The 25,184-nt window shown below is 43.7% G+C and overlaps 1 protein-coding gene and 1 long non-coding RNA gene across 3 annotated transcripts in view; one reads left to right on the forward strand and one right to left on the reverse strand.

The window, feature by feature from the left end:
* Positions 1-9,419, forward strand: part of LOC310636146 — a 23,526-nt gene extending 14,107 nt beyond the window's left edge. Inside the window, exons 5-6 of the long non-coding RNA XR_014491619.1 lie at positions 2,400-2,515; positions 9,170-9,419. This is a non-coding gene — a long non-coding RNA (uncharacterized lncRNA). The remainder of the gene's footprint in view (positions 1-2,399; positions 2,516-9,169) is intronic.
* Positions 1-25,184, reverse strand: part of PBX2 (PBX homeobox 2) — a 52,407-nt gene that overhangs the window by 19,056 nt on the left and 8,167 nt on the right. For both annotated transcript variants that reach the window (XM_083355670.1, XM_083355669.1), the window contains exons 3-4: positions 11,477-11,721; positions 2,279-2,469 (exon numbers count right to left, since the gene is read on the reverse strand). In XM_083355670.1, coding sequence (XP_083211796.1) covers positions 2,279-2,469; positions 11,477-11,721 — 436 coding nt within the window. The remainder of the gene's footprint in view (positions 1-2,278; positions 2,470-11,476; positions 11,722-25,184) is intronic.

The raw sequence follows: 25,184 nt of genomic DNA on the forward strand, positions 1-25,184 counted from the left end.
CCCGACCCTGTAAGGGTTCCTCCCTCACCTCCCGATTAAGGAGTGAGTCACCCTAAACAGGGCGGCTGGGCGATTATCTGCGGACGCGATGAGGGCAGCGAATTAATTAGACTTCGCCGTCCTCATTGCAGCGAGGTAAGACCTTGTGAAGGCTCTTAGTCGCAATCGGTCAGATTCAGACCGGGTGGACCTCCAACTGCTCTCTAGACCCCGTCTCCGACGCTTCATCTCCCGGAGCTCCACAGTAAACCATGGAGCCCAACGGGATCTGTGCCGAGTCTGGGGTCGCAAGGGTACAACACGGTCAAGTGCCTTGGCAGCCGCCCTTTCCCAGGCATCAACCAAGGCATCGACCGGGCTGTGAGTGAGGGAGATAGGTAAGGATCCAAGCGCCGTCTGGATAATAAACTTTTAAATGAATTGTGTAATATCTATCCATTTATTTTATCTGTCAAACTGTTTGATCTTATATTAAAGCTTTTGATCACACCTGTTACTTAGCTATTTGAGTATTTTGGCCGTGATATACATTACACAGATACAAAAGATGTGGGTTCGACCTCAGCTTGGTGGCTCTGAGGCTCAGAGACTCACTGCCTATCAACAGCTGTAGCCCAGATGTTCACTGCTGCTGGATAACACAGGATCCAAGCCCTTTGATTGCTGGCTGAGGAATTCTGGGAGTCCTTGACTTACAGCCAGTTGCTTAGTGACCGTTCAATGTTCCAATCATTGAGCATCCCATATGGTCATGTGACCAAACTGGGCATTTGCCAACCAGGTGCAGCTTTTTTTTTTCCAGCATCCTGTGGCTGCATTGTACAATAGTTTTGCCAAAAAGAAAACCCCAACCCTGCAGCATTTATTTCTGGTTTTTGGCAAAGCCAATCATTATTTGCTTAACAACCTTGGTGTTTGCTTAACAACCAGAGTGTCCACTTTATAACTGTAGTGTTTGCTTAATGACTGTCACAAAAAACAAGGTTTTATGACCATCACAACTGATGACCATGGTGGACAGGCTGTGGTGAGCCAGAAAGACGGGTGAGAAAGTATCTACGTCCTAGAAATACTGTTTCAACTTCTCCCCTCAAGACGACATTACAGGGCATCACATGCCAAAACAACTAGACATAAGGACAATTTTCCCCCCATGCCATCACTCTGCTAAACAACTAATTCCCACAACAATATCAAACTACCTAGTAGGGCTGTATTACTATTATCCTTCTCATCTTTCCTATTACCTATTTCGTTATCTTCTTATGACTATAACTTTGTTGCTTGTGTCTTATGATTTATATTGTTTTTATTTAATACCCTAGTATGATTTATGTTGAACGGCGTATTTAGTATCCTAGGACTCTCACTGAGTGTTGTATCTTATGATTTATGAGGATGTATTTTATCATTATGATCATGATTTATCACTTGTTGCTTGTGTGCACACTGACAGCTTATGTACCGGAGACAAATTTCTTGTGTGTCCGGTCACACTTGGCCAATAAAGAATTCTATCCTTATTAAGTTGACGACTGCCTATACCTCTTAGAAGTTACTGAAGTTGAAGAATGCTGCATTAAACTATTGGGGAGAGGAAAGACTTTGTGACCCCACCATTTGTTTTGGCTGGCATGGCCAGCTCCAAATTTGCAGCAGTAAAACAACGGTGGTCAATTACGATCCTTTTATGACTTGTGGACTTCAACTTCCAGAATTCCTGAGCCTTATGACTTGTGGACTGGCTCAGGAATTCTGGGAGATGAAGTCCACAAGTCATAAGGCTCAGGAATTCTGGGAGTTGAAGCCCACAAGTCATAGGTCAAGGCTGCTAATATGAATTGTTATTGCTTGACAAGAGATAAAGAAGTATCTATTTCATACGTTAGACTTGTGTATTGTTTTAGTTTAAGGTTAGGAGGGGGGATGAGTAGGATTGCACTTTTCAAGGCCATCTCTAACTTTGGCGGTCTTCTAACGGAAGGGAAACTGATTCTTTAAATTAATTGGAGAATATGATTAATGACAAAATTAGAAAGGTGGAGAATTGTGTTTTAATATATTGTGCAAGGGGGTGGAGATTTCGAATTCCAGCTCCCTTCGAGCAAGCATTTGCCGGTGTATTAGGCTGAGAAAGGACTTTTAAGGTAAACAATGCCTCAGAGTCACTTGAAAAGCCCATACCTCGGAAACCTGACATCATAAGGCTCAAGAATTCTGGGAGTTGAAGTCCAGAAGTCATAAAAGGACCATAGTTCCTCTGAAGTAAAATAACCACCTGGCATCCAGGAAGCGGGAACGCAGGATCATGACCGCTTCACACGTGCTCTGCTTCAGCTGCATCTGGATAGAGCTGAACTTCCGATGGATGATGCTGACCATGCGCTCAATCTCCTTAGGTGACACCGGGCGTGTGCGGCTTTGCTCTCGAAGCAAATTCATCACATGGGTTGTGAACTCATTGCAGGCCTTTGCGGGTCGAGGAGTGGAAAGGAAGAAGGAAGAGGTGGGGCTGGTGAGTCAAAAGCTACAACGGCAAGAACGTGGCATTTTCTCCAGACATAGCAATCTATCCTCCATTCCAAAGATTCACCACCTCTGGCCACTAAGCCTTAGCTTGCATCTCCAGCCAATCAATTATGTACAGGTAAGTCCTCGACGTACAGTCATTCGTTTAGTGACCGTTCAAAGTTACAACGGCACTGAAAAAGTGACTTATGATCCATTTTTCACCGTTATGACCCATTTGCAGCATCCCCATGGTCACATCCTCAAAATTCAGACGCTTGACAACTGCCTCGTATTTATGACGGTTGCGGCGTCCCGGGGTCATATGATCACCTTTTGCAACCTTAAGACAAGCAAACTCAATGGGCAAGCCAGATTCACTCAACAACCGTGTTACTAACTTGAACAACTGCAGTGATTCACTTAAAAAACTGTGGCAAGGAAAGTCGTAAAGTAGGGCAAAATTCACCTAAGAACTGTCTCACTTAGCAACAGAATTCTGGGGCTCAACTGTGGTCATAAGGCAAGGACTACCTGTAGGGCCATTAACTTTTTCTTCCCTAGAAAAGTCTGATTTTTCTACCCATTCAATCTGTTGGCCACTATGGTCCTAAGTGTGGCTACTGAAAACGCAGGCCTGGATACTTCTCATTGTGACATGGGAAGTATCTGCCGATTTAGAAGAAGCCTCCAAACAGAATAAACCATTAAAAACATTTTTTTTTAAAAAAAAAAGCCCTAAAAAGAGTACATACACATATAAAAGCAGTTCCCCAAACTCAGCCCTCACCCAGATGTTCAACAGTTGATGGGAATGAAAAGTTAAAATCAATGTAAATTAATAGTAATTATCACAATAGCAGCAACTCTCTTTGTTTCAGCTACCAGCATCTAAATCTTAAATTCAATCTTCGGCCTGAATTTACATCTGTAGCCAAGTTTTTATCCCACAACTGCAAATCAAATCAACTCAACTCTGATGCAATGATTATTTCTCTTCACCCATTCTGATGTAACTCTGTATGCCTGGACGCTATTATTTTATTTTATTTTTTAAAAAATCAAGTATCCTATAATTGACATAATTAGTTCAGCCAGTAACAACACAATTTAACTATTAGGTACCACAAAATTGGGCTTCATCCCTAATGACTGTTGATTTAAAAATGCAACTTTAGTAGAGTAATATAATAGTGTGGAAGGGGTCTTTTTCAGCTGGGCATTTTTGCTGTCCTTGGCAGTGAGTGCCAGGGACTCAAATTTATATATATAAATTTATATATATCCAGTTCCTTGGAAATTTAAAGAGGGTCATCAGGGCAACGTTTCGACGAAATCTCATCCGTCATCCTCAGGCTGGTGACTTCAGCTTCGTTCTTCTGGGAGAAGTGTGTGATAGTGGCTCAACAACCCACAGAACACACCCCCTCTGGAAGTTTAAAAAAGAAGAAAAAACAGCCACTATCACACACTTCTCCCAGAATAACGAAGCTGAAGTCACCAGCCTGAGGATGACGGATGAGATTTTGTCTAAACGTTGCCCTGATACCTCCAATTCTACATGGGGAAAAAGCCCGGATGACCAAAGATCTACATACACACACAAACACACACACACACACACACACACACACACACACACACACACACGAAGTCCCTCTTTAAATTTCCCCAAGGAAGTGGATATTAAGTTAATTCTTTAAAAGTTGAAAAGACATAAATATGTCTAGTTTAATGAAGAGAAGGAGTAGGGGGGACATGATAGCAGTGTCCCAATATCTCAAGGGGTGCCACAAAGAAGAGGGAATCAAGCTATTCTCCAAAGTGCCCGAAGGCAGGACAAGAAGCAATGGATGGAAACTAGTCAAGGAGAGAAGCAACCTAGAACTAAGGAGAAACTTCCTGACAGTTAGAACAATTAACCAGTGGGACAACCTGCCTCCAGAAGGGGTGAATGCTCCAACACTGGAAGTTTTTAAGAAGAGACTGGACAGCCGTTTATATGACATGGTATAGGGCACAGGTCGGCAACCTGCGGCTCCGGAGCCGCATGCGGCTCTTTGAGCCGTCTCTTGCGGCTCCCAGCCGCCCGGTGCGCGCGCACCTCTTCCAACGGGCAGTGGTGCGCGCGCACCTCTCCAAATGGAGAGTGGCACCGCCCGTTTGGAGAGGTGCACGCGCACCTCCCCGAATGGGCGGAGGTGCGCGCGCACCTCCCCAAACCTTTGGAGAGGTGCGCGCGTACCTCCGCGTGAATGGGCAGCGGTGCCGCTCTTTCAGGAAGCCCGCCGCGGCCCGTCTGTGAAGCTGCCGAAAGCGGCAGCTTAGCAGACGGGCCGCGGCAGCTTCCGCAAAGAGCGGCGCCCCTGCCCATTCCAAGAGGTGCGCGCGCACCTCTCCGAACGACCGGAGTTGCGCGCGCACCTCCCCAAACCTTTGGGGAGGTGCGCGCGTACCTCCGCGCGAACGGGCAGCGGTGCCGCTCTTTCAGGAAGCTGCCGCTTTCGGCAGCTTCCTGAAAGAGCGGCGCCGCTGCCCCTTCGCTTTCGCAGCTTCCTGAAAGAGCGGCGCTGCTGCCCCTTCGCACGGAGGTACGCGCGCACCTCCCCAAAGGTTTGGGGAGGTGCGCGCGCAACTCCGGTCGTTCGGAGAACGGGCAGCGGTGCCGCTCTTTCAGGAAGCTGCCGCTTTCGGCAGCTTCCTGAAAGAGCGGCGCCGCTGACCCTTCGCTTTCGGCAGCTTCCTGAAAGAGCGGCGCCGCTGCCCCTTCGCTTTCGCAGCTTCCTGAAAGAGCGGCGCTGCTGCCCCTTCGCACGGAGGTACCCGCGCACCTCCCCAAAGGTTTGGGGAGGTGCGCGCGCAACTCCGGTCGTTCGGAGAACGGGCAGCGGTGCCGCTCTTTCAGGAAGCTGCCGCTTTCGGCAGCTTCCTGAAAGAGCGGCGCCGCTGACCCTTCGCTTTCGGCAGCTTCCTGAAAGAGCGGCGCTGCTGCCCCTTCGCACGGAGGTACGCGCGCACCTCCCCAAAGGTTTGGGGAGGTGCGCGCGCAACTCCGGTCGTTCGGAGAGGTGCGCGCGCACCTCTCGGAATGGGCAGGGGCGCCGCTCTTTGCGGAAGCTGCCGCGGCCCGTTTGCTAAGCTGCCGCTTTCGGCAGCTTCACAGACGGGCCGCGGCGGGCTTCCTGAAAGAGCGGCACCGCTGCCCATTCGCGCGGAGGTACGCGCGCACCTCCGTTCGTTCGGAGAGGTGCGCGCGCACCTCTCGGAATGGGCAGGGGCGCCGCTCTTTGCGGAAGCTGCCACGGCCCGTCTGCAAAGCTGCCGAAAGCGGCAGCTTTGCAGACGGGCCGTCGCCATCGGGCAACCGGGAACCGGTTCCATCTCATTTTTTTAAAAATGGCAGCCGCGTGCGTCCGCGCATGCGCAAAAAACCTTTTTGCGCATGCGCGTGCATGGACACACGCACGCGGCTCCCTCTTTTTTTAATTTGTGATGGAACCGGTTCCCAGTGGCTCTTTTTCTTTTTTAGGTTGCCGACCCCTGGTATAGGGCAAGGGTAGGCAACCTCGGCTCTTTTATGACTCATAGACTTCAACTCCCATGCTTTGAAGTCCATGAGTCATAAAAGAGCCGAGGTTGCCTACTGAGCAGGGGGTTAGACTAGATGACCTCCAAGGTCCCTTCCAACTTTATTATTATTTTTATTATTTTTATTATTATTATTATTATTATTATTATTATTATTATTATTATTATTATTATTATTATTTAGTACAAAATAAGTCACCAGGTGGGATTGTTTGCAGCAAATTATGGTGACATCAAATGTCGGTCTCAGAGGCTAAATTAGACAGAAATTACAGAGGGGCTAATTCTTCTTTATTGTAAGGCGACATGATAGATAGAATCTTGCAAGTCTGAAAGTATATCTCTGTCCCTGCTTTATAGTCTGGAAAACTAGGGAGGGTCTCTTCTGAGTCTCTTGCCCCACCCATTATCCAACGGCAGGCTATGCTGTCTGTTATCTGACCGTTCCCTTGGCAACATCCCTTGGCCCAGCCTCCCTAGGTCTTTCCCACATTCTCTTTACACAAAGTGACGTGCAGGCAGCGACACTGTCACGCAAAGGCTTCCATATTATGTACAGGTCGTCCTCGAGTTATGAACCATAGGTCATAAAGTGGGGCAAAAACTCACTTAAGAACTGTCTCACTTAGCAGCAACAGAAATTTTGGGCTCAATTGTGGCCGTAAGCTGAGGACTCCCAGTATTCATTTCAAGCTGGGGGTGTCAAAACTGGCGGCCAGTGGCCCGGATGCGTCACGCGCAGGCCACGCCCACCCCGGCTCCCCAAAGGCAAAAAAACCCCACGTCATGATACGTCACGTGACGCGCTGGAGTTAGACATCGGGTTTTAAGCAATACTGCTCCACAAAGAACATCTAATCCGTGACCACAGTACATGTCTACCTGTGCAGTTGTCTCTCTGTGTGTGTGTGTGTGTGTTGGGGGGGGGGGGGGCTATCAGCCTTCCTTAGATTTTACCAGAAGCCTTCATCTATATAAATATCTCTTCCATCCATCCTGTTAGATATTTTTTTTTAAAAAGAATTCATCTGAATTTTTGGGGTGGGAGGTGGGGGTGGGGAACTTTGCACAGATTCGTCTGTTATGCTGATTCTGCCCTTTCCTTGACCGGGAATCCTTGCTCATGGTCAGTTCCCGTCTGGGGTACTACTATGAACTCTAGCTAGGGCTGTCCTTGAAGATCCCACCCTCCTGATCTTCTGTAAAGAGCTTAAAGACCTGACTTTGCCTGGAGTTGGCCTTGAGCTCCAATGGGAGGGGAGGATCACTCTGGAGGTGGTTGATAAGATTTGATAACAGATTCCACCTCCTTCCCTGCCCATCCTACATGCTCCCTTCCCCATCTTTTAGTTAGGGTTGATCCATTTGTATTTTTATGGCATTTTATTCCTGTTTCGGGCATGTTTTGCGTAGTTTTTTTTCCTTTTTAACATTGCAAGCCACCCAGAATTACCCTGCGGTAAGATGGGTGGCCAACAAATTTAATAAACAAAATAAATAAAAGATCAGATGGAATGGGATGATGGCATGCAATGACGGCTTTCCCTAAGTTTCCCCATGTAACATCTCTACAGGTAGTCCTCGACTTACAACCACAACTGAGCCCAAAATTTCTGTTGTTAAGTGAGTTTTGCCCCGTTTACGACCTTCCTTGCCACAGCTGTTAACTGAATCACTGCAGTTGATAAGTTAGTAACCCAGCTATTAAATGTACCTGGCTGCCCCATCAACTTTGCTTGTCAGAACGTCGCAAAAGGGGATCACATGACCTTGGGACACAGCAATGGTCAGAAGTATGAATCAGTTGCCAAGCATCTGGATTTTGATCACACCATGATGGGGATCCTACCAAGGTTGTAACTATGATAAATGGTCATGTCACTTTTTTCCACTGTGGTTGTCACTGTTGTGATTCAGGGTCAGCCTGTGGGTTCGGCAGTTGGGTCGGACGATGACTCAGAGGAGGGGGGTGTTGAAGATCTTGCTGATGATAGCCCTCAGGCAGGCCCCTCCCACTTGGTCACCATGGAGACCCAGCTGTGTGAGCCTGACAGTGTGGATGAAGATGACCCACAGCTGGCCCTGTTCAAGGACGCCCGATGCAGGAGGCAGTCATGTAGGAGCAAACAGAGGAAGGCTGTGGGGCTTCTCGGAAGGAGGCAAAGAGAGGCCACGCCCTGAACTCTTTATAAAGGGAATGTTTGGGGAGGGCTGGTTTGCTGAAAGCAACCACTCAGATAGTGTTTCAAAGCTCTGGTATCTTGGTTCGTGTCTTGTTTGTTTTTGTAATAAATTTGGCAGACGTATTCCAGCCTCTTGCCGTCTGTAAAGGGGTTGCCTTTTCTGCAAGGCCGGTAGCAGGCTGGTACAGAACAGTCACTTTGAATAGTCACTAAATGAACTGTTGTAAATCGAGGACTATCTGCACTGCATGAGTTGGGCTGGCTCTCAGTTTCCACCCAGGTGCCCTTCAAGGTGCTGGCTATTACTATTAATTTATAACTTTTTATTGAATCTGAAAATGGAAAATGAACAAGTTAAAGAAACAATGATAAGATGGGGAAGAAATTTTGGATATAACACAGATTTAGAAAAATGGCAAAACCTGTGGGAAAGACATTATAAACTGACAATGTCAACTTGTTATAAAGAAAAACTATATAAATGGTTTACAGATGTCACTTGCCACCAGCAAGATTAGCAAAAATGTTTAAAATTATGTCAGATAGATGTTGGAAATGTAAAAAAAAGTCAGGCACTCATGTGTGGTGGACATGTTTTAAAGCAGAGGTACTGGACAAAAAATACATACCGTATTTATCGGCGTATAACACGCACTTTTTCTTCCTGAAAATAGGGGGCAAATGATGTGTGCGTGTTATACGCCGATATAATGTTAATGACCCATAGTTATTTATTTGAAATTTAAGTTTTTTCCCCCTGAAATTTCCTTTTTAAAATGAGGTACATGTTATACGCCGGTGCGTGTTATACGCCGATAAATACGGTACTTGGCTAGAAAAGATGTTGGGTAAGCATGTAGATTTTAAATCTGAACTTTTTTTTTAACTAGGTATAACGCCAGAAATGATTGGTAAACAAAGCATTTACTTGATTTTACATGTCATAACAGTGGCAAGAATCATATTCGCACAACATTTGAAAAATGAAGAAATACCACCAGAGGAAGAAATAACTTAAAAAACACTGGAACGTGCAGAAATGTACAGACTTACTACGAGGTTGAAAGAAAAAGAAGAAACAGAATACTTTCAAACTTGGGACTTATAGGGTATAGGGTTTCCTGCCTTAGCAGGGGGTTGGACTAGATGACCTCCAAGGTCCCTTCCAACTTATTATTATTATTATTATTATTTTATCAGTGGCTGGAGAAAAGAATAAAGGATTAGGAATTAAATTTGTATTGTTGAATAAATACTATTGAATTGTATGGGAAAAAATCAATAAAAACTTTACAACAACAAAAAGGGTACTGGCTATTACCTTTAAAGGCCTGCAAGGGCACAGGGTCAGGTTATCTGCAGGACTGCCTTTTCTCCTTTTTTTAAAAAAGGGTTTTATTGTTTTTTATAAGGATAGGAAGGAAAAAACGAGGGGTGGGGATTGGGGTTTCCCCCGATAACATTCAATGCTGGCAAACAGCATATTGTCTGCGTACATAGATATAAATGAGAGTATTAGAGTTAATGATTGATAGCAATAATAAATACAGTAAATCATAATTTTCAATCCATAATATTTTTCTTACTAGAATGCATTCAGAAACACATATCACCTTCCTTTCTCTCTAATTCGGTTATCTAGCCATCGATAAAATTTAGTCCAAGTTCTATAGTAAACTGAGTCCTCTTTCCCATTAATCTTTAAAGTTAATCTATCCATTTCTGCACAATCTAGTATTTTCTTTATTAATACATCTTCAGTCGGAAAAAGTTTCATTTTTCCAGTATTGGGCATAGAATAGATAATTCTCGCTGCTGTTAATGCAGGTAATATTAAACAACCGCTCTCCTTATCATAGTTAGGACCTACCATTCCTAGCAAGAACAATTCCGGTTTAAATTCTATTTGTTTTTTAATCATCATCTCCAACCATAAATGTATCTTAAACCAAAATCTTTTAGCTTTAGGACTGCCTTTTCCTAAGGCAGGGGTAGGCAACCTCGGCTCTTTTATGACTCATGGACTTCAACTTCCAGAATTCCTGAGCCATTCTGGGAGTTGAAGTCCATGAGTCATAAAAGAGCCGAGGTTGCCTACCCCTGCCTTAGGAAAAGGCAGTCCTAAAGCTAAAAGATTTTGGTTTAAGATACATTTATGGTTGGAGATGATGATTAAAAAACAAATAGAATAGAGGTTGCCTACCCCTGTGCCAGTCTTACCAGCTCAGATAGGGTGGGAATGCTCCTAGTCCCTTCCTTTAAACACTGCATAGTATGGGAGGTGGAAAGGTGCCTTTTCCAGGGCAGGCCCTGCCCTGTGGAATTCCCTTCTCCCTTCTGAAGTTCAGCAGGCCTCCTTCCAGCTTCCTCCTGAAAATATCTTAAGGCCTGGCTTTTCCCTCAATCCCTGGGATACAATGAGGTGGAGGAGAGGACTGAACGAGGAACTGCATGTGGACAATTAACTTTGGTGCCAGCTTTTAATACTTATTGAATGTTGCTGGTAATATTTCACTATAGGTTTATACACTGAACACTTAATATATTTAATGTTTTAATAGGTATATGCATTATGTCGTTTTATTATTGATTTTGTTTTAATTCTTGGCTAGAAGCTGCCCAGAGTTTCATACGGGTAGCTATACCATTGGTTTAAATAAACAAATAAAATAAAATATCTAGCGTATGTGCCATCAAGCCAGGGTTGACTCCTAACAACCATGGATGTAGATTTTCTCCAGAATAATGGGATCAGACCCCAATACTGTTCTTTGTACGGATTCTTAATTCCAACACTGCCTCCATCATCACTGCTTTGGTGTCTCTTTCTTTCTTTCTTTCTTTCTTTCTTTCTTTCTTTCTTTCTTTCTTTCTTTCTTTCTCTTTCTTTTCTTTCTCTTTTTCTTTCTCTCTCTCTCTCTCCCTCCTTCCTTTCCATCTTCCTCAGCACTATACATTTCCTCCACTTGTCCCCAAAATGGCATCATATATGACTATCTCCATATAATTTAAAAATAAATAAATATACAAGGGGAACGGCAAGATCAAAACGGTTTACTGCCCTAAACGTGTGCAAGCCAAAGAATTTGGCAGAGAGCAAAAATCAAGAGCAAATCCCTTCAAATATGCACGTGCACGCACACAAACATACACATATACACACACACACACACGTGCCTGTCCTCAGGTCTTCTTACCTGCTCGTACTTTTCCAGCTCCGAGTGGTAGATCTGGCGGATCTGAGAAAGCTTATTGCGGTAATCCGAGTGCTCGATGGAGTTGTCGGGGGACACCCCTCCTGCTGCCGCCGCCGCTGCTGCCGCCGCTGCAGAACCACCCCCTTTTTCCGGTCCTGCCACCCCCTCGGCCAAGAGCATGTTATCCAGGCGCATCAGCTGTGGGTCCACCGGCTCTTCCTCTTGCGAACTCCGGATGCTCAGCCCTGCCGGCATCAGGAGAGGAAGGGTTAAACGGGACCGCTTGTGCAAACCTAGGCTTGTGTGCGAGCTTTCATGGGGGGGGGGAAGGGAGATGGGGAGGGTGCAAGCATGCACACCCACTCCCCCTCCCTTCCCTCTGGGTGCCTCTCTGTCGCTTGGCAAGAGGCCGGGTTGCAAGGAGGTCGTTGCTATGGTAGTGGCAGGCCCGGAAAAGGGGTAGCAGTTTTTGGCAGGAAGTCAGCCTGCCAAGGGATGTGTGTGCGAGCAGTTTTGTGTGGGTGTTGGCCATGTTCTGGCCATGTTGGCCAGAAGGAGAGGGGGACAGAGAGTGGAAAGGGAGAAGGGCAGAAGCAGAGACACACACACACACACCCACGGAAGTAAGAGTGAGGATCATCCAGTTTGGCTCTCTAACCTTCACCCCACCCGGGAGAGAAATTTTGCCCTCCCTCCTCCATGTTTTCAATCCAGGGTCCGTCTTTGCTTTGAATAACAGCCCGGGGCCTCCATGCACCCCACTCCAAGGGGGAACCTCCCCCAAAGCTGGCATGCAGCCAAAAGAGAGGAAATAACTCACAAACATTCCCCCCCACCTCTCCCCTTAGCAAAAACTCCCCACTCTCTCCCGCTGCATAAGAATCGTCTGGCCACGGGGGCGCAACTTGATCTGTCGCGCTCAGGCATCCCGTTAGTAAATGTAGTGGGTGCGGAAGCCGCCCAACCGGAGCTGGGGCAGCCCCACATCTGGCAAGGTAACTTGCTGGAAGTGAAGTGAAGTGGGGGTTGGGGAAGAGATGTAGAGAAATGGGACAAACGCATTCGATTTGTAACCAAGCCAGTTTGCACCAGCAGGGAGGGGCCGTAGGAGCAAATCTGCGCAACTCACTTGACTAGTTCTTGGTGCAAATACAAGCAGGCTGGAAGCCCAAACAATGATGGAGCTTCCTCCACCTTTTGCTCACCTTGTGTGAGGAGAAGGGCTGGTCTGTGGTGTAAAAAAAAAAAAATCAAAACCACAGGAGCCCAGGAGTCTCTTTTCTGATACACACAACTCACAAAAGCAGCTGCCTTTTTAATAAAACCAAGAGCTCCCAGGCTCTTTATTTCCTGCTCTGCCTAAAGTCTCTTGCAATGAACCAGAAGCTGTGGGAAAAAGTCCTTTCCCATTAAGATACCTTGGTGCCTCAAGCCAGAAATTTAACTGGTACAGCCTTTCTCTTTCCATCAGGACTTCCCAAAGCACTCCGTATTGGACTTCCCAGGGGACAGTGTGACTGGTTTTTTTTTTAATTTTTATTTACAGATAGTCCTCGACCTACGACCACAATTGAGCCCAACATTTCTGTTACTAAGCGAGATGGCTGTTAAGTGAGTTTTGTCCCATTTTACAATCTTTCTTGCCATGGTTATGGTTGTTAAGCGGATTGTTGCAGTTGTTAACTTAGTAACGTGGTTGTTAAGTGAATCTGGCTTCCCCATTGACTTTGCTTGTCAGAAGGCTGCAAAAGGTGGTCACATGACCCAGAACACTGCAAGTGCCATATTTATATTTAGATAGATAGATAGATAGATAGATAGATAGATAGATAGATAGATAGATAGATAGATAGATATAAACGATAAAGGCAGCATTCCCGTGGTCATGTGGTCAAAATTTGTATGTTTGGCAACTGGCATATACATGGGAATGCCGCCTTTATCACTTATCAATAAGGCAACAAACATACTGAATACTCTATTTTCCCCAATAACAACAACCCTGTGAGGTGGATTGGGCTGAGAGAGAGAGTGATGGGCTTAAACTCATCCAATGTTCTTGCCTAAGGCTGAACTATAACTCACTCTCCTGGTTTCTAAGTCAGCCCTTTACACCAAACTGGCTCTCCACCAGATTGTTCTTATATTATTATTGCTATTTGTAGTACTATTTGTTAAAATAATACGTCTTAATTTACTTTCATATAATAAATGTTTGGGGGCCGTCAATGAACAATCTGAAACTTTATGGGGGAGGGGTTAATGAGCGGAAGAGCTTGGGGACCCCTGCTTTACACACTAATTAACAGGGCTCTCACAATTTGTGTTGAAATTTTTTAAGAGAGTAGGAATGACTGAAACTTTTCCCAGTACTGGTAAAGGCCACTGCCATAGATCCCTTCTTTTGAACGTTTTCCTGGGCACGGTGGGGATAAAGGGAGCCAATGGTGGGTGGGCGGGAGGGGGATTTTCTACGCCACTAATTCACAGAGGGCAGGATACAGCTGGAAGGAATTTAAAAGTCCCGCTGTTGAAATCTGACATCGTAATCTTGAGTGTGATCTCACTACTATTAATCTCAGCCGGTAGGAGAAAGAAGTTTCTCACGATGTAATAACTACAAATTTCACTTTGATCTCTTATCGCACTGCACTATCTTCAAATCTCAGGGGGAAAACAGGGTGAGATTACAGGTAGTCCTTGGCCCATAGCCAGAACTGAACCCCAATTTTTTGCGGGAAAGTGAGGCAGTTGTTAAGTCAATGTTGACCCATCTTACAACTTTTCTTGCCACCGTTAAATGAATCACTGCAGGAATCGGGCTTCCCCCTTGACTTTGCTTCTCAGAAGATTTAAGATCATCCGCCAGACAGACACATTTAGTACTGTATTTCTCTAAATATAAGACCTAACCGGAAAATAAGCTCTAATGCGTCTTTTGCAGCAAAAATTAATATAAGATCCTGTCTTATTTTTGGAGAAACACGGGTAGCCATTCAATGCTATCTTACCAAAGATGGTTTTTCTGCTTCAGGACTAACTTCTAATTATTGTTTAAATTAAGCTCTCTAGAAATAACAAGTACAACACTGAGAAAACGATAGCAATTTTGATGTACTGTAGGTTTTTCTTCCTTGAGAATTTCTTATTCTATATTTTATGAATTAAGACATTTATGAATTAAGACATTTTGCATTTATCTTATGCCTTGCAGTAAAAGGTATTGCTGTTAACTCAGTTATTAAAAACATATTTTTCAGTTGCTGCTGCATGTACAAAATACAAATTTAAATTAGTTCTAGTAGTGCTTTACTGCAGTGGCTTTTATTTGAGGTCAAGGAAACTAATCAAGGAGAGAAGCAACCTAGAACTAAGGAGAAACTTCCTGACAGTTAGAACAACTAACCAGTGGAACAACCTGCCTCCAGAGGTGGTGAATGCTCCAACACTGGAAGTTTTTAAGAAGAGACTGGACAGCCATTTGTCTGAAATGGTATAGGGTTTCCTGCCTGAGTAGGGGGTTGGACTAGATGACCTCCAAGATCCCTTCCAACTTTATTATTATTGTTGTTGTTGTTATTATTATTATTATTATTCCTGTAACTCTCAGAATAAATCCACTTTTGGTACTGTCTGTAAGAGAATCCAAATCAGCAGCACACAAAGCAGAATCTCCCTAACTCTTTATGTGGGGGATGGAAAGGTATTAGTTATCTCAAAGTGATTTAAATTTGCATTAGATCTGCAGACTAAGCCTGCAGTCTAGCATTCTGGACCATAACGTACAATTATTTGCCAGGAATCAGTAAAGGAAGTGATTAAAAACTATACAAATATTATCCAGAAGAGTCATGTGGTTTAAAAGTGGTAACTTTTCATAAAAATGGGAAAAATATCAAGACCCGAGCCAAACGTTTCAGCTATTTGAACAAGCCAGTTTTTGGTGCTACTGAGCATTCTGAATTCTACTTACGGTAATTGGATGAGACTTTAATTAAGGTAAAGGTAAAGGTTCCCCCGCACATGCGTGCTAGTTGTTTCCAACTCTAGGGGCCGGTGCTCATCTCCGTTTCAAAGCCGAAGAGCCAGCGCTTGTCCGAGGACGTCTCCGTGGTCATGTGGCCGGCATGACTGGACGCCAAAGGCGCACGGAACGCTGTTACCTTCCCACCGGAGTGGTCCCTATTTTTCTACTTGCACTTTTACGTGCTTTCGAATTGCCAGGTTGGCAGAAGCTGGGACGAGTAACAGGTGCTCACTCTGTTACGTGGCACTTGGGATTCGACCCGCCAAACTGCCGACTATCTGACCGACAAGCTCAGCGTCCTAACCCACTGAGCCACCGCGTCCCTTCAGACTTTAATTAGTAACTCCCTAACTTCTACCTGCATTCTGGCTGGGGAATTCTGGGATTTGAAGTCCATACACCTTCCAAGTTGCTTAGGTTGAGAAACACTGCACTCAGTGATGGAAAAGGTCTAGAAACAAGTCTCAAAACAGCATCCTCTACTCATCCTGGTTTGACAATAATTATAATCAATAATAATGAATGATATCCTTCAAATTCATAACATCAATATAATTTCAGCCGTTTTTGTCCTTTATTTTAGCTTGAGGGAGGCAAGAACTCCCCCAATTAGCAACCATTAAAATTTGCAACAGCACTGGAAAAGTAATGTTATAACCAGTCCTCTATGTTATGACTGTTGCAGTGTCCCTCCAGTCGTGAGATTGCCACTTGTGTGCTTCACAGCCAGCTTCCAACAAGCAAAGTCATTGGAGAAGCCAGCATCAATAGCGCAGGACACGATCACTTAACGACCCTGGGCAATTCGTTTAACAAGCACAGTGTAAGTGACATCATCGCAGTCACGTGATATCTCACTTAATGACCGCACTTCAGGCATTCAACAGCTGAGCTACATTTACGGTGGTTTGTAGCATCCCACAGTCGTGTGACTGCATTTTACAATGGTTTTGCCGAAAAAACCAGCATTTACTTACAATATTCAGCAAAACTGGCCCATAATGAACCATGGGTTCATTAATGGCCCGGGTGGTTGCTCAACAACTGCTGCAGAAAAAGTTGTAACATTGGCTCAGTCACGTGGGTGACCCGATTTACAACCATCATGATTTACAACCTTCATGAGCAGACTCCATTACACCCATAAGTTGAAGACTACCTACCTACATTCTGGTTAGTGCAAGATCTGAAGTGCAAACTTCTTTCTTGTGTTACATTGCAAGCTTTATTGTGTTACCTTGCAAGTGTGTTGCAGAGCTCTTGCATGGCCAACCAAGCAAATAAAAAGTTGTTTAAAGGTTGTAATAGAGCAACTCCACATTTGCACTGTTCCTATTACATGCGTACAAATTTATACATAAAGGGGCAAAGGAGCTAATTTTCAGAGTTAACCACACAGATGTTTCCACTTAAGATCCGTGCAGCCAAATGCAATCCATTGCATGGTACTCTGACTTTGTCAAGTTCAATACAGCTAGAATTTCTGATTTTCATTGCATTGCACACCTGGGATTTATTAAAACCCAGACACTGAATGCCTCTCGTGTCGTTTGATAAAAGCTAACTAAAATGAACGTCAAACTAGAAGAAAATTCCCTGCAAGTCCCTTTAGGAATTCTCAAAATTAAAGCACATACATTGTTGTGCCTTTTTATATACAGGAAAGGCACTCAGCACAGAACTGGGAATTGCTTCAAGTACTTAAAGTCGTTTGGGGAGATGCAGATTTGCGATCTGCCAATAAACATGGCTTAATCCCAACAAATTTAAGAGGCTGACTCTACTGCTTTCTCATGAACTATGCTTTTAGTTGTTTAATCAAATGTCATCCAAAGTTGGTTCCTGAGAAACGTCAAGAGCCAAAAAATGTTTATAATAACGTTCTTCTACAAACAGCTGCACAAAAGCTAGTGGAAAACATTCCTGGTTTTTGCAGGAACGCTAAACCAGAATTCCTTGGTAGATGGCTTATTGTTCAGAAGTAACTACGCCGGTTCACAATGCCAGGTCCATCACACTTCTTCTAAGCGGATAAGTCAAAAGCCTTGCTAGTGAAATAATTTTGTCCTCAACTTACAACTAGTGACCATTTGAAGTTACGACACTGGAAAAAGTGGCTTGCAACTTGGCAATTATATTCACTGCTGTTTTGCTTGTATAGGAGTGGGGTTTTTTTGAAAACTCCAACTTGTTTAAGACACTTCAAATAAGAGAATATTAAGAATACCCTTAAGGGCCTAGAAATCTGCTGCTCAAATGTCCACAATCAAAAGATTGGGGAATTTCTTGACACAATTCAGGTAGTCCTCGACTTACAGCAGCTCATTTAGTGACCATTGAAAGTGACAACGGCACAGAAGAAAGTGAGCCATGACTGTTTCTGACATGACTGTCGCGCATCTCCATGGTCACATAATCAGAATTCAGATGCCTAGTAACCGACTCATATTTATGACGCTTGCAGTGTCCTGGGTGTGTGTGTGTGTGTGTGTGTGTGTGTGTGTGTGTCACATGATCTCCTTTTGCGGCCTTCCGAAAAGCAAAGTCAATTGGGGAAGCCAGATTCATTTCACAACTTAGAACCGTCGCAGACTTACTAACTTAGAACTGTCACAACATCTCAACAGTCACATGATCAAAATCCGAGCCTTTAGCAACCAGCAAGCATTTACGAGGATTACCGTGTGTGTGTGTGTGCCACATGATCACCATTTACAACCCTTCCAGAAGTCTTCTGGCAAGCAAAGTCAGTGAGGGAAGCCAGATTCAGTTAGCCACTGCAGTGATTAGCTTAACAACCGTGGCAAAAAAAGATTGTAAAATTGCGTGGATTCCCTTCACAGCCACCTTGCTTAACAATAGAAATTCTGCTTCCATTTGTGGCCATAAGTTGAGGGCTACTTGTAAGCTTTTCCACCTTGGGAAATGTCTGCTGAATTAATCTGTTCCTGTTTCCAACAATATTTGAGGCCTTGTGAAAAAGAGTGTGCCTCACCATACTGTCCTGTACCAGCCTGCTACCGGCCCTGCAGAAAAAGCAGGGACAACCCCTTTTACAAGAAGGCAAGAGGCTGGAACTAAGCCTGCCAAATTTATGGACACAAAAGCAAACAGAGCAAAAACAAGACACCAACCATGAAACAGGAGCTATTCAAACGGGGTTGCCTTCAGCAAACCAGCCCTCCCACGCATTCCCCTTTTAAACAGTTCAGGGCGTGGCTTCTCTCTGCCTCCTTCCAAGGTGCCCCATTGCCTTCCTCTGTTTACTCCTGATTGACTGCCTCCTGCGTTGGGCGTCCTTGAACAGGGCCAGCTGTGGGTCATCTTCATCCACGCTGCCAGGCTCTCATCAGCAAGCTCTCCAACACCCTCCCTCCTCCTCCTCTGAATCGTCCGACCCAACTGCCGAACCCACAGGCTGACCCTGAATCACAACACATACCCATTTGCTGATCTTGTGCAAGAGATGTTGCAAATTGTTTTATGCAAATCAAAGCACACCTCTGTATCACCTCTGTATTTTGGGCAAGAATGCAGAGTACAAAAGAATCTATATTTCTGTTCACAGGGTGTCACGTTTCTTACTTTGAGTGGTTTTAAAGTTATACTTGTTAAGTCTCTAGAATTCATTTTGCAAAAAAGTATTTATTAGTCTAGCAACGGAAGGGCATCTGAAATAAAACAAGATGTGAAGGGTTTTAGCAGACAAGTGAATTTTGATCTCAGGCAGCAAAACAGCTACGACAGGCCTATTTCACAACTTAAAATTATGGACATAGTACTCCTGCCAGTGAAATGAGTGATTTAAGAATGTTATTGTAATAAATATGCATGACACAGGCATGCCATGACTTTCCAGTTTCCATCTCCAATTGAAGGGATCAGATAATAAGCGATAATGATACATTTCTCCCCACGTGCCTGCATTCTGGACTAGATCAAAATGAATATTCTTGAGGATGGGGGTACTCCCAATCTTGTGTAGTGTTCTAGGAGCTTTAGTCAAGAAAAGAAAAGAAAAAAGAAAAGAAAAGAAAAGAAAAGAAAAGAAAAGAAAAGAAAAGAAAAGAAAAGAAAAGAAAAGAAAGAAAAGAAAAGAAAAGAAAAGAAAAGAGAAAGAAAAGAAAAAAGAAAAGAAAAGAGAAAAGAGGAAGGAGATAGGCGAGGGGGAGGGAGGGAGAGAGAGAGAGAGAGAGAAAGAAAGAAAGAAAGAAAGAAAGAAAGAAAGAAAGAAAGAAAGAAAGAAAGGGTATGTAAATTGTTTAATAGAATGTTTGAATAAATAAAACAAATTTTGTGCACTACAAAGTGGCCAGCTGGGTACTCCCATAAAAGTCCCAAAGACACATGAACAAATTGACAGGTGCAATTTAAAGACCGATGTCAAAATAGCATCAGAGTTTTGACTTCACCTAAAGTTCACCCATGCATTTTAAAAGCATGGCATCTTCCATTGTTTTTCATTTGTCATAGTTTGCAGAATTCCAGCCTTCATGTGTTCAAGAATGTATACTATGGATTGCCACCAAAATTTAGCAGCAACTTCACCCTGAGCTTCATGCCAATGAGAAAGGAGTGAAATGTTAAGACAAATTTTAATAATAATGGCAAAATCTTGGCCGGCATTTAGAAAATCTGCACATTGACAAAATTTCCATCTATCAATTGAAAAGGCATGAGTGCTTGGATTCACACATGCATTACACCATCCTCGGTTCTTGGGAAGAACTCGATGCGTACGAAGGCCAGCACCAGCTAAAAAAAACTGGCAGCTGTGACTCCACATTATTGTGAATAGATAATAACAGCGTATCTACCCAAATGCACAGATGCAGTTTGTTTGATTTTGGACTTGTGCTGTGGTTTGTAAACCATGACTTATAGCTGCAGAGAATATCTTGAATAAAGCCAACTCTGGTCGATTCAAAAACCTGTTCCATAACAGCAAAAGAGTTTTTGTTTAACAGGCTTAGTTGGTTGAGTCACTCAGCCACTTGGGCTGAATTCTAAAGACAGATTAATTATGAAGTAAGTCAAAAGCAGTTTGAGCAACAACAATCCCCTTACTCCACCCTCCTGCTGAAGTTGTTTTTCAACTTTTTGTAAAGCACGAGTTGCTTGTCTCTGGTGTATCTTTTAAACAAGTGTTTTAAGGGAGGGACATTCAAGCCTGCAACAAAAATGCAGACCATCCGCCTTGTGCAAGAGAAAGGTGGAAAAAATGGATGACCGAGGACTGAAACACAATGCTTGAACTCCAGAGAAGAACATCAAGTCCATTGCCAAGTTGGGACGAAGCCAAGCACATCCCACAGGAGAAAGGGGGGGGGGGAAACAGGAGTAAATTTTGTTTGCAATGCTGCTATTATTAAATACTGTGACGTGCTGGGTCATTGTTTTAGAAATATTTCCTTACTAGATCCCCCAGTGCTTTCAACAATAGTAGAGCTTCTTAAAAATTCAGGGAGACGTTCATACATGTGTCTGCCTTGAAAACAGCCCATGGTGAATTGTACAGCACTGTGGTGGCGAACCTATGGCATGCGTGCCACAGGTGGCACGCAGAGCCCTCTCTGTGGGCACGCGCACCATTGCCCCAGTCCTAGGCCTTCGACTGGGTTTTATAAAACCTTTTCACTTTGGGCCTCCTCTGCCATGTGCAAAAAAAAAAAAGGTTCAATCAATCAATTTCAACTTCTTGCGGGGGGGGGGGGGAAAGATCTCACAAAGTTGGAATTGATTGATTGAACTTTTTAGTCCCACCCAGTCTGCCATTACCACTGCAGCCACGCCCACTCAGTGGGTCACACCCGCCCGGCACCCGACGATACATAAGTGGGTTTGGGGTTGCAGTTTGGGTACTGGGTCTCTAAAAGGTTCGCCATCACTGGTATAGCACAACAAGTATTAGGAACCGACCACAGGAAATGTTTTGCGACATTTTGCATTATGTCACAAAATGCTTTATACCGTTGGCCAAATTTCAATTCCACGGGAGTCACTGGTCCCAGATTTTGGACACATTCTGTAAGTCGGCCCACTTGAAGCATCCTGGTTTAAAAACTTTTGTCCTGTTTTGCCCAATTAAGAATGAGCGTTTTAGTGCTACGTAGCAGTGTTTGTCAACTGTGGCAGTTTTAAGACTTGTGGACTTCAACTTCCAGGAATTCTGGAAACTGAAGTCCACAAGTTGGAGACCCCTAGTATATAGATATTGCGGTGTCACAAAATACTAGAAATATAACTTGGCAATATATCCACAGCTATTTTCTTTACTTCTATAGAGTTTTTTTTTAAAAAAAACTCCAACTTGTTTAACATACTTCAAATAAGAGAATACTAAAAATACCCTTAAGATTCTAGAAATCTGCTGCTCAAATGTCCACAATCTAAAGAATGTGGTATTTCTTGATGCAATACAGGTAGTCCTCGACTTGTAACAGTTCATTAAGTGACCATTCAAAGTGACAATGGCACTGCAAAAGGTGACTTACGACTGTTTTTGACACTTTCAACTGTTGCACATTCCCACGGTCACATAATCAAAATTCAGATGCTTAGTAACCGACTCATATTTATGACGGTTGCAGTGTCCCAGGGATCATGTGATCTCTAGTGACTTTCTGAAAAGCAAAGTCAATGGGGAAAGCCAGATTCACTTCACAACTTACCAACTTAACCACTGCAGTGATTCACTTAACAGCTGTGGCAAGAAAGGTCGTAAAATGGGGCAAAAAGCACTTAACAACTTAGCAACAGAAATGTTGGTCGTAAGACGAGGACTACCTGTATAAAACCAGTTTTACCGGAAATAAAAGTGGGAGGAGTGCTTCAACTAGGGAAAAGGATCCCATGAGGTTTCTAAAAGACCTTTCTTTGTTTCTACCACCAGGGTAAAACCCATCCTCATTTGTCATTGAAATTTCAGACAAATGAGTTTTCATTTAGCGCTATAGCAGGTAAAGCGAGAAATTAAGCAAAGCAACTCAAGGCTTTGCCGCATTGCGAGTCACATCATTGGTCTACTGAGTCTGTTTCCTTCACCTCGAATAATCAGAGCTTGGGAACAGACAAGGGTACAAATAATCCTCAATTTATAACCATTTGTTTGGTGAATGTCTATATGGAGATTCTCAATCATCCAGGCCAGGGGTCTTCAAACTCGGCCCTTTTATGACTCATGGACTTCAACTCCCAGAATGCCTGAGCCAGCATGCCTGGCTGAGAAATTCTGGGAGTTGAAGTCCATGAGTCATAAAAGGGCCGAGTTTGAAGACCTCTGATCCAGGCCATAGTTGTCCCAAAGGTGCTTTTCTCATGAGGCAACTGGACTTCCTTGTTTTTCTTTGAAGACTTTTCGCTTCTCATCCAAGAAGCTTCTTCAGCTCTGACTGGATCCTTCCATTCCCCCGCCATCCAGTCAGGGCTGAAGAAGCTTCTTGAATGAGAAGCGAAACGTCTTCAAAGAAAAACAAGCAAGTTCAGTTGCCTCATGAAAAAAAAGCACCTTTGGGACATTTGTTTGGTGACTGTTCATAGTTAGAGCAGCCCTGAAAAAAGTGACTTATGACTGCTCCTCATACTGACTGCTTTCTTTAGAAGTACATTCATCTGCTCAGAAAATATTTAAAAACAGACATGGGATTTAGGGTGGGGAGAATATTCTAGAGCAGCATTTTTCAATCGTGGCAGCTTGAAGATGTTGGACTTCAACTCCCAGAGTTCCTCAGCCAGCATGGCGGCACCTGGGGAATTCTGAGACTTGAAGTCCACACAATCTTCAAGTTGCCACGGTTGAGACATTGTTCCAGAGGACATTAAAGTACATCCTCACTTTTTGAGCCACATCAGTCATGGTAGCCAGTTGATGAAGGGCAAAGACAGCTGTTTTGTTAGAACGTCCCCCTCACACTTTCCAAATTTAACACCCCCAAAGTTCCTCAAGACTGGTTACTCTTTGATCAAAAGTCGTTTTACAGCAACATCTGAATGACCTACCCAGCCAAGGGTTTTCCACTTGGGGAACTCTGAGTTTGGGAATCAACACTTTCCGGAGCCCCAAGAGTAACCTCAGAGTGTTCTGAATGTGTCGGGTTTATCGTAGTCCTCAACTTACAACCATAATTCAGCCTGTAAATTACGGTAGAAAGTCACGATGGTTGTAAAGCAGACCATCACATGACTGACCCAATTTTATCACATATTCTTGTGCTAGCTGTTAAGCAAATGCTGTGGTCATTAAATAAACTCACTCTGCACTACGGGCCGGTTTTTGCAAAAAAAAAAACCACCCCAGAAATAAATGCTGGTTTCAAACAAAAATGTCATAAACCACAGTCACATGACTACAGGACAATGGAAACCACTCTAAACATGGGCCAGTTGCCAAGCACCCAAAATGTAGTCATGAGACTTTGGGGGACGGGGGCATTGTAAGTTTGAAACTGGATCTTAGGTAGCTTCTGGGGGATCCATTGTAATTTTGAACCATCGCTAAGTGATCGGTCATAAGTCGAGGATTATCTGTACCTTCTCTTGGCAATCTCCCTTGTTTCTCTGCTGAAAATGGAACAAAGACATACTCCCTTCGCTAGCTCACTTGCAATGATAAGATTGCCTAAGGTTACCAGGTTACTGCTTCAAAGCAAGACAACTGCAGATAATGTGGAGTAATAATTCAGAAAATACAGATATGGGGAAGAAGATTCCTGTGTTGCCTTGAGGAATCAAAACCAGTGTAGCTATCCAAAATTACAAGTAATTTTTCCTACGTCTTGGCCCAAAATGATACTTTCTGCTAAGGAGTCTTCAGGCAGAGTACACCCTGTCCCCTGGATTTGGCAAGGGTGGGGCCAGGCTCTAGACTGCCCAAAAGGCACCAAAGAGGGCAGGGCGAAGATTCAAACCAATAAATAAAAGTATGTGTAATTAAAGTCATAAACCGAGAGGGGAGGAAATAATATACATCCTGACTTGGCACGTACACCCAACAAGCCCAGATATATTATAGCTGATTTGCACACCTGATAATATTTTAATTTGCATGCCACTACTCGACTTCGTGGTAGCCTACAGCAAAATAGAACTGGGCCCACATCTGCAATAACGCAGCAATCATAACACATATAAAAAAACAAGCAACAGAAGAGGACAATACGATAACACAGCAGCAACCCCCAGAGCAAAAAGACATCATTTACTGCTGAGGTTTTTTTAGTGTCCTTTCAGGGGCCAAACCAGACGTGACACAATTTCTGAAGGTAACCATCATTTCTAATCCAGGTGCAGAAGTTGATCTGCATCAGGATTTAACAAAGAATCAGGGTGATATTAACTCCTTTGCTTCCTGCATGCTTTTATTTATTTATTTATTTTATTTATTTTATTTTTATTTATTTATTTACTTACTTACTTACTTACTTACTTACTTACTTACTTACTTACTTACTTATTTATTTATTTTGTATACCGCCCTTCTCCCAAAGGACTCAGGGCGGTGAACAGGGCAATACATAATAAAAACAAGATACAAAAATTAAAAATTATTAAAAAGTAATTAAACAGCGATGCCTGTAATAAATTAGTACAGATTAAAAGTTAAGACCAATTTATAAAACCCAACCCCATCCCATCAGGTCAGGCCGGCTTGTTCAAAAAGGTGAGTTTTAAGATCGCGCTGGA

This window comes from Vipera ursinii (genome assembly GCF_947247035.1).
Source record: "Vipera ursinii genome assembly, chromosome: 2".
In the NCBI taxonomy this organism is placed as follows: Eukaryota; Metazoa; Chordata; class Lepidosauria; order Squamata; family Viperidae; genus Vipera; species Vipera ursinii.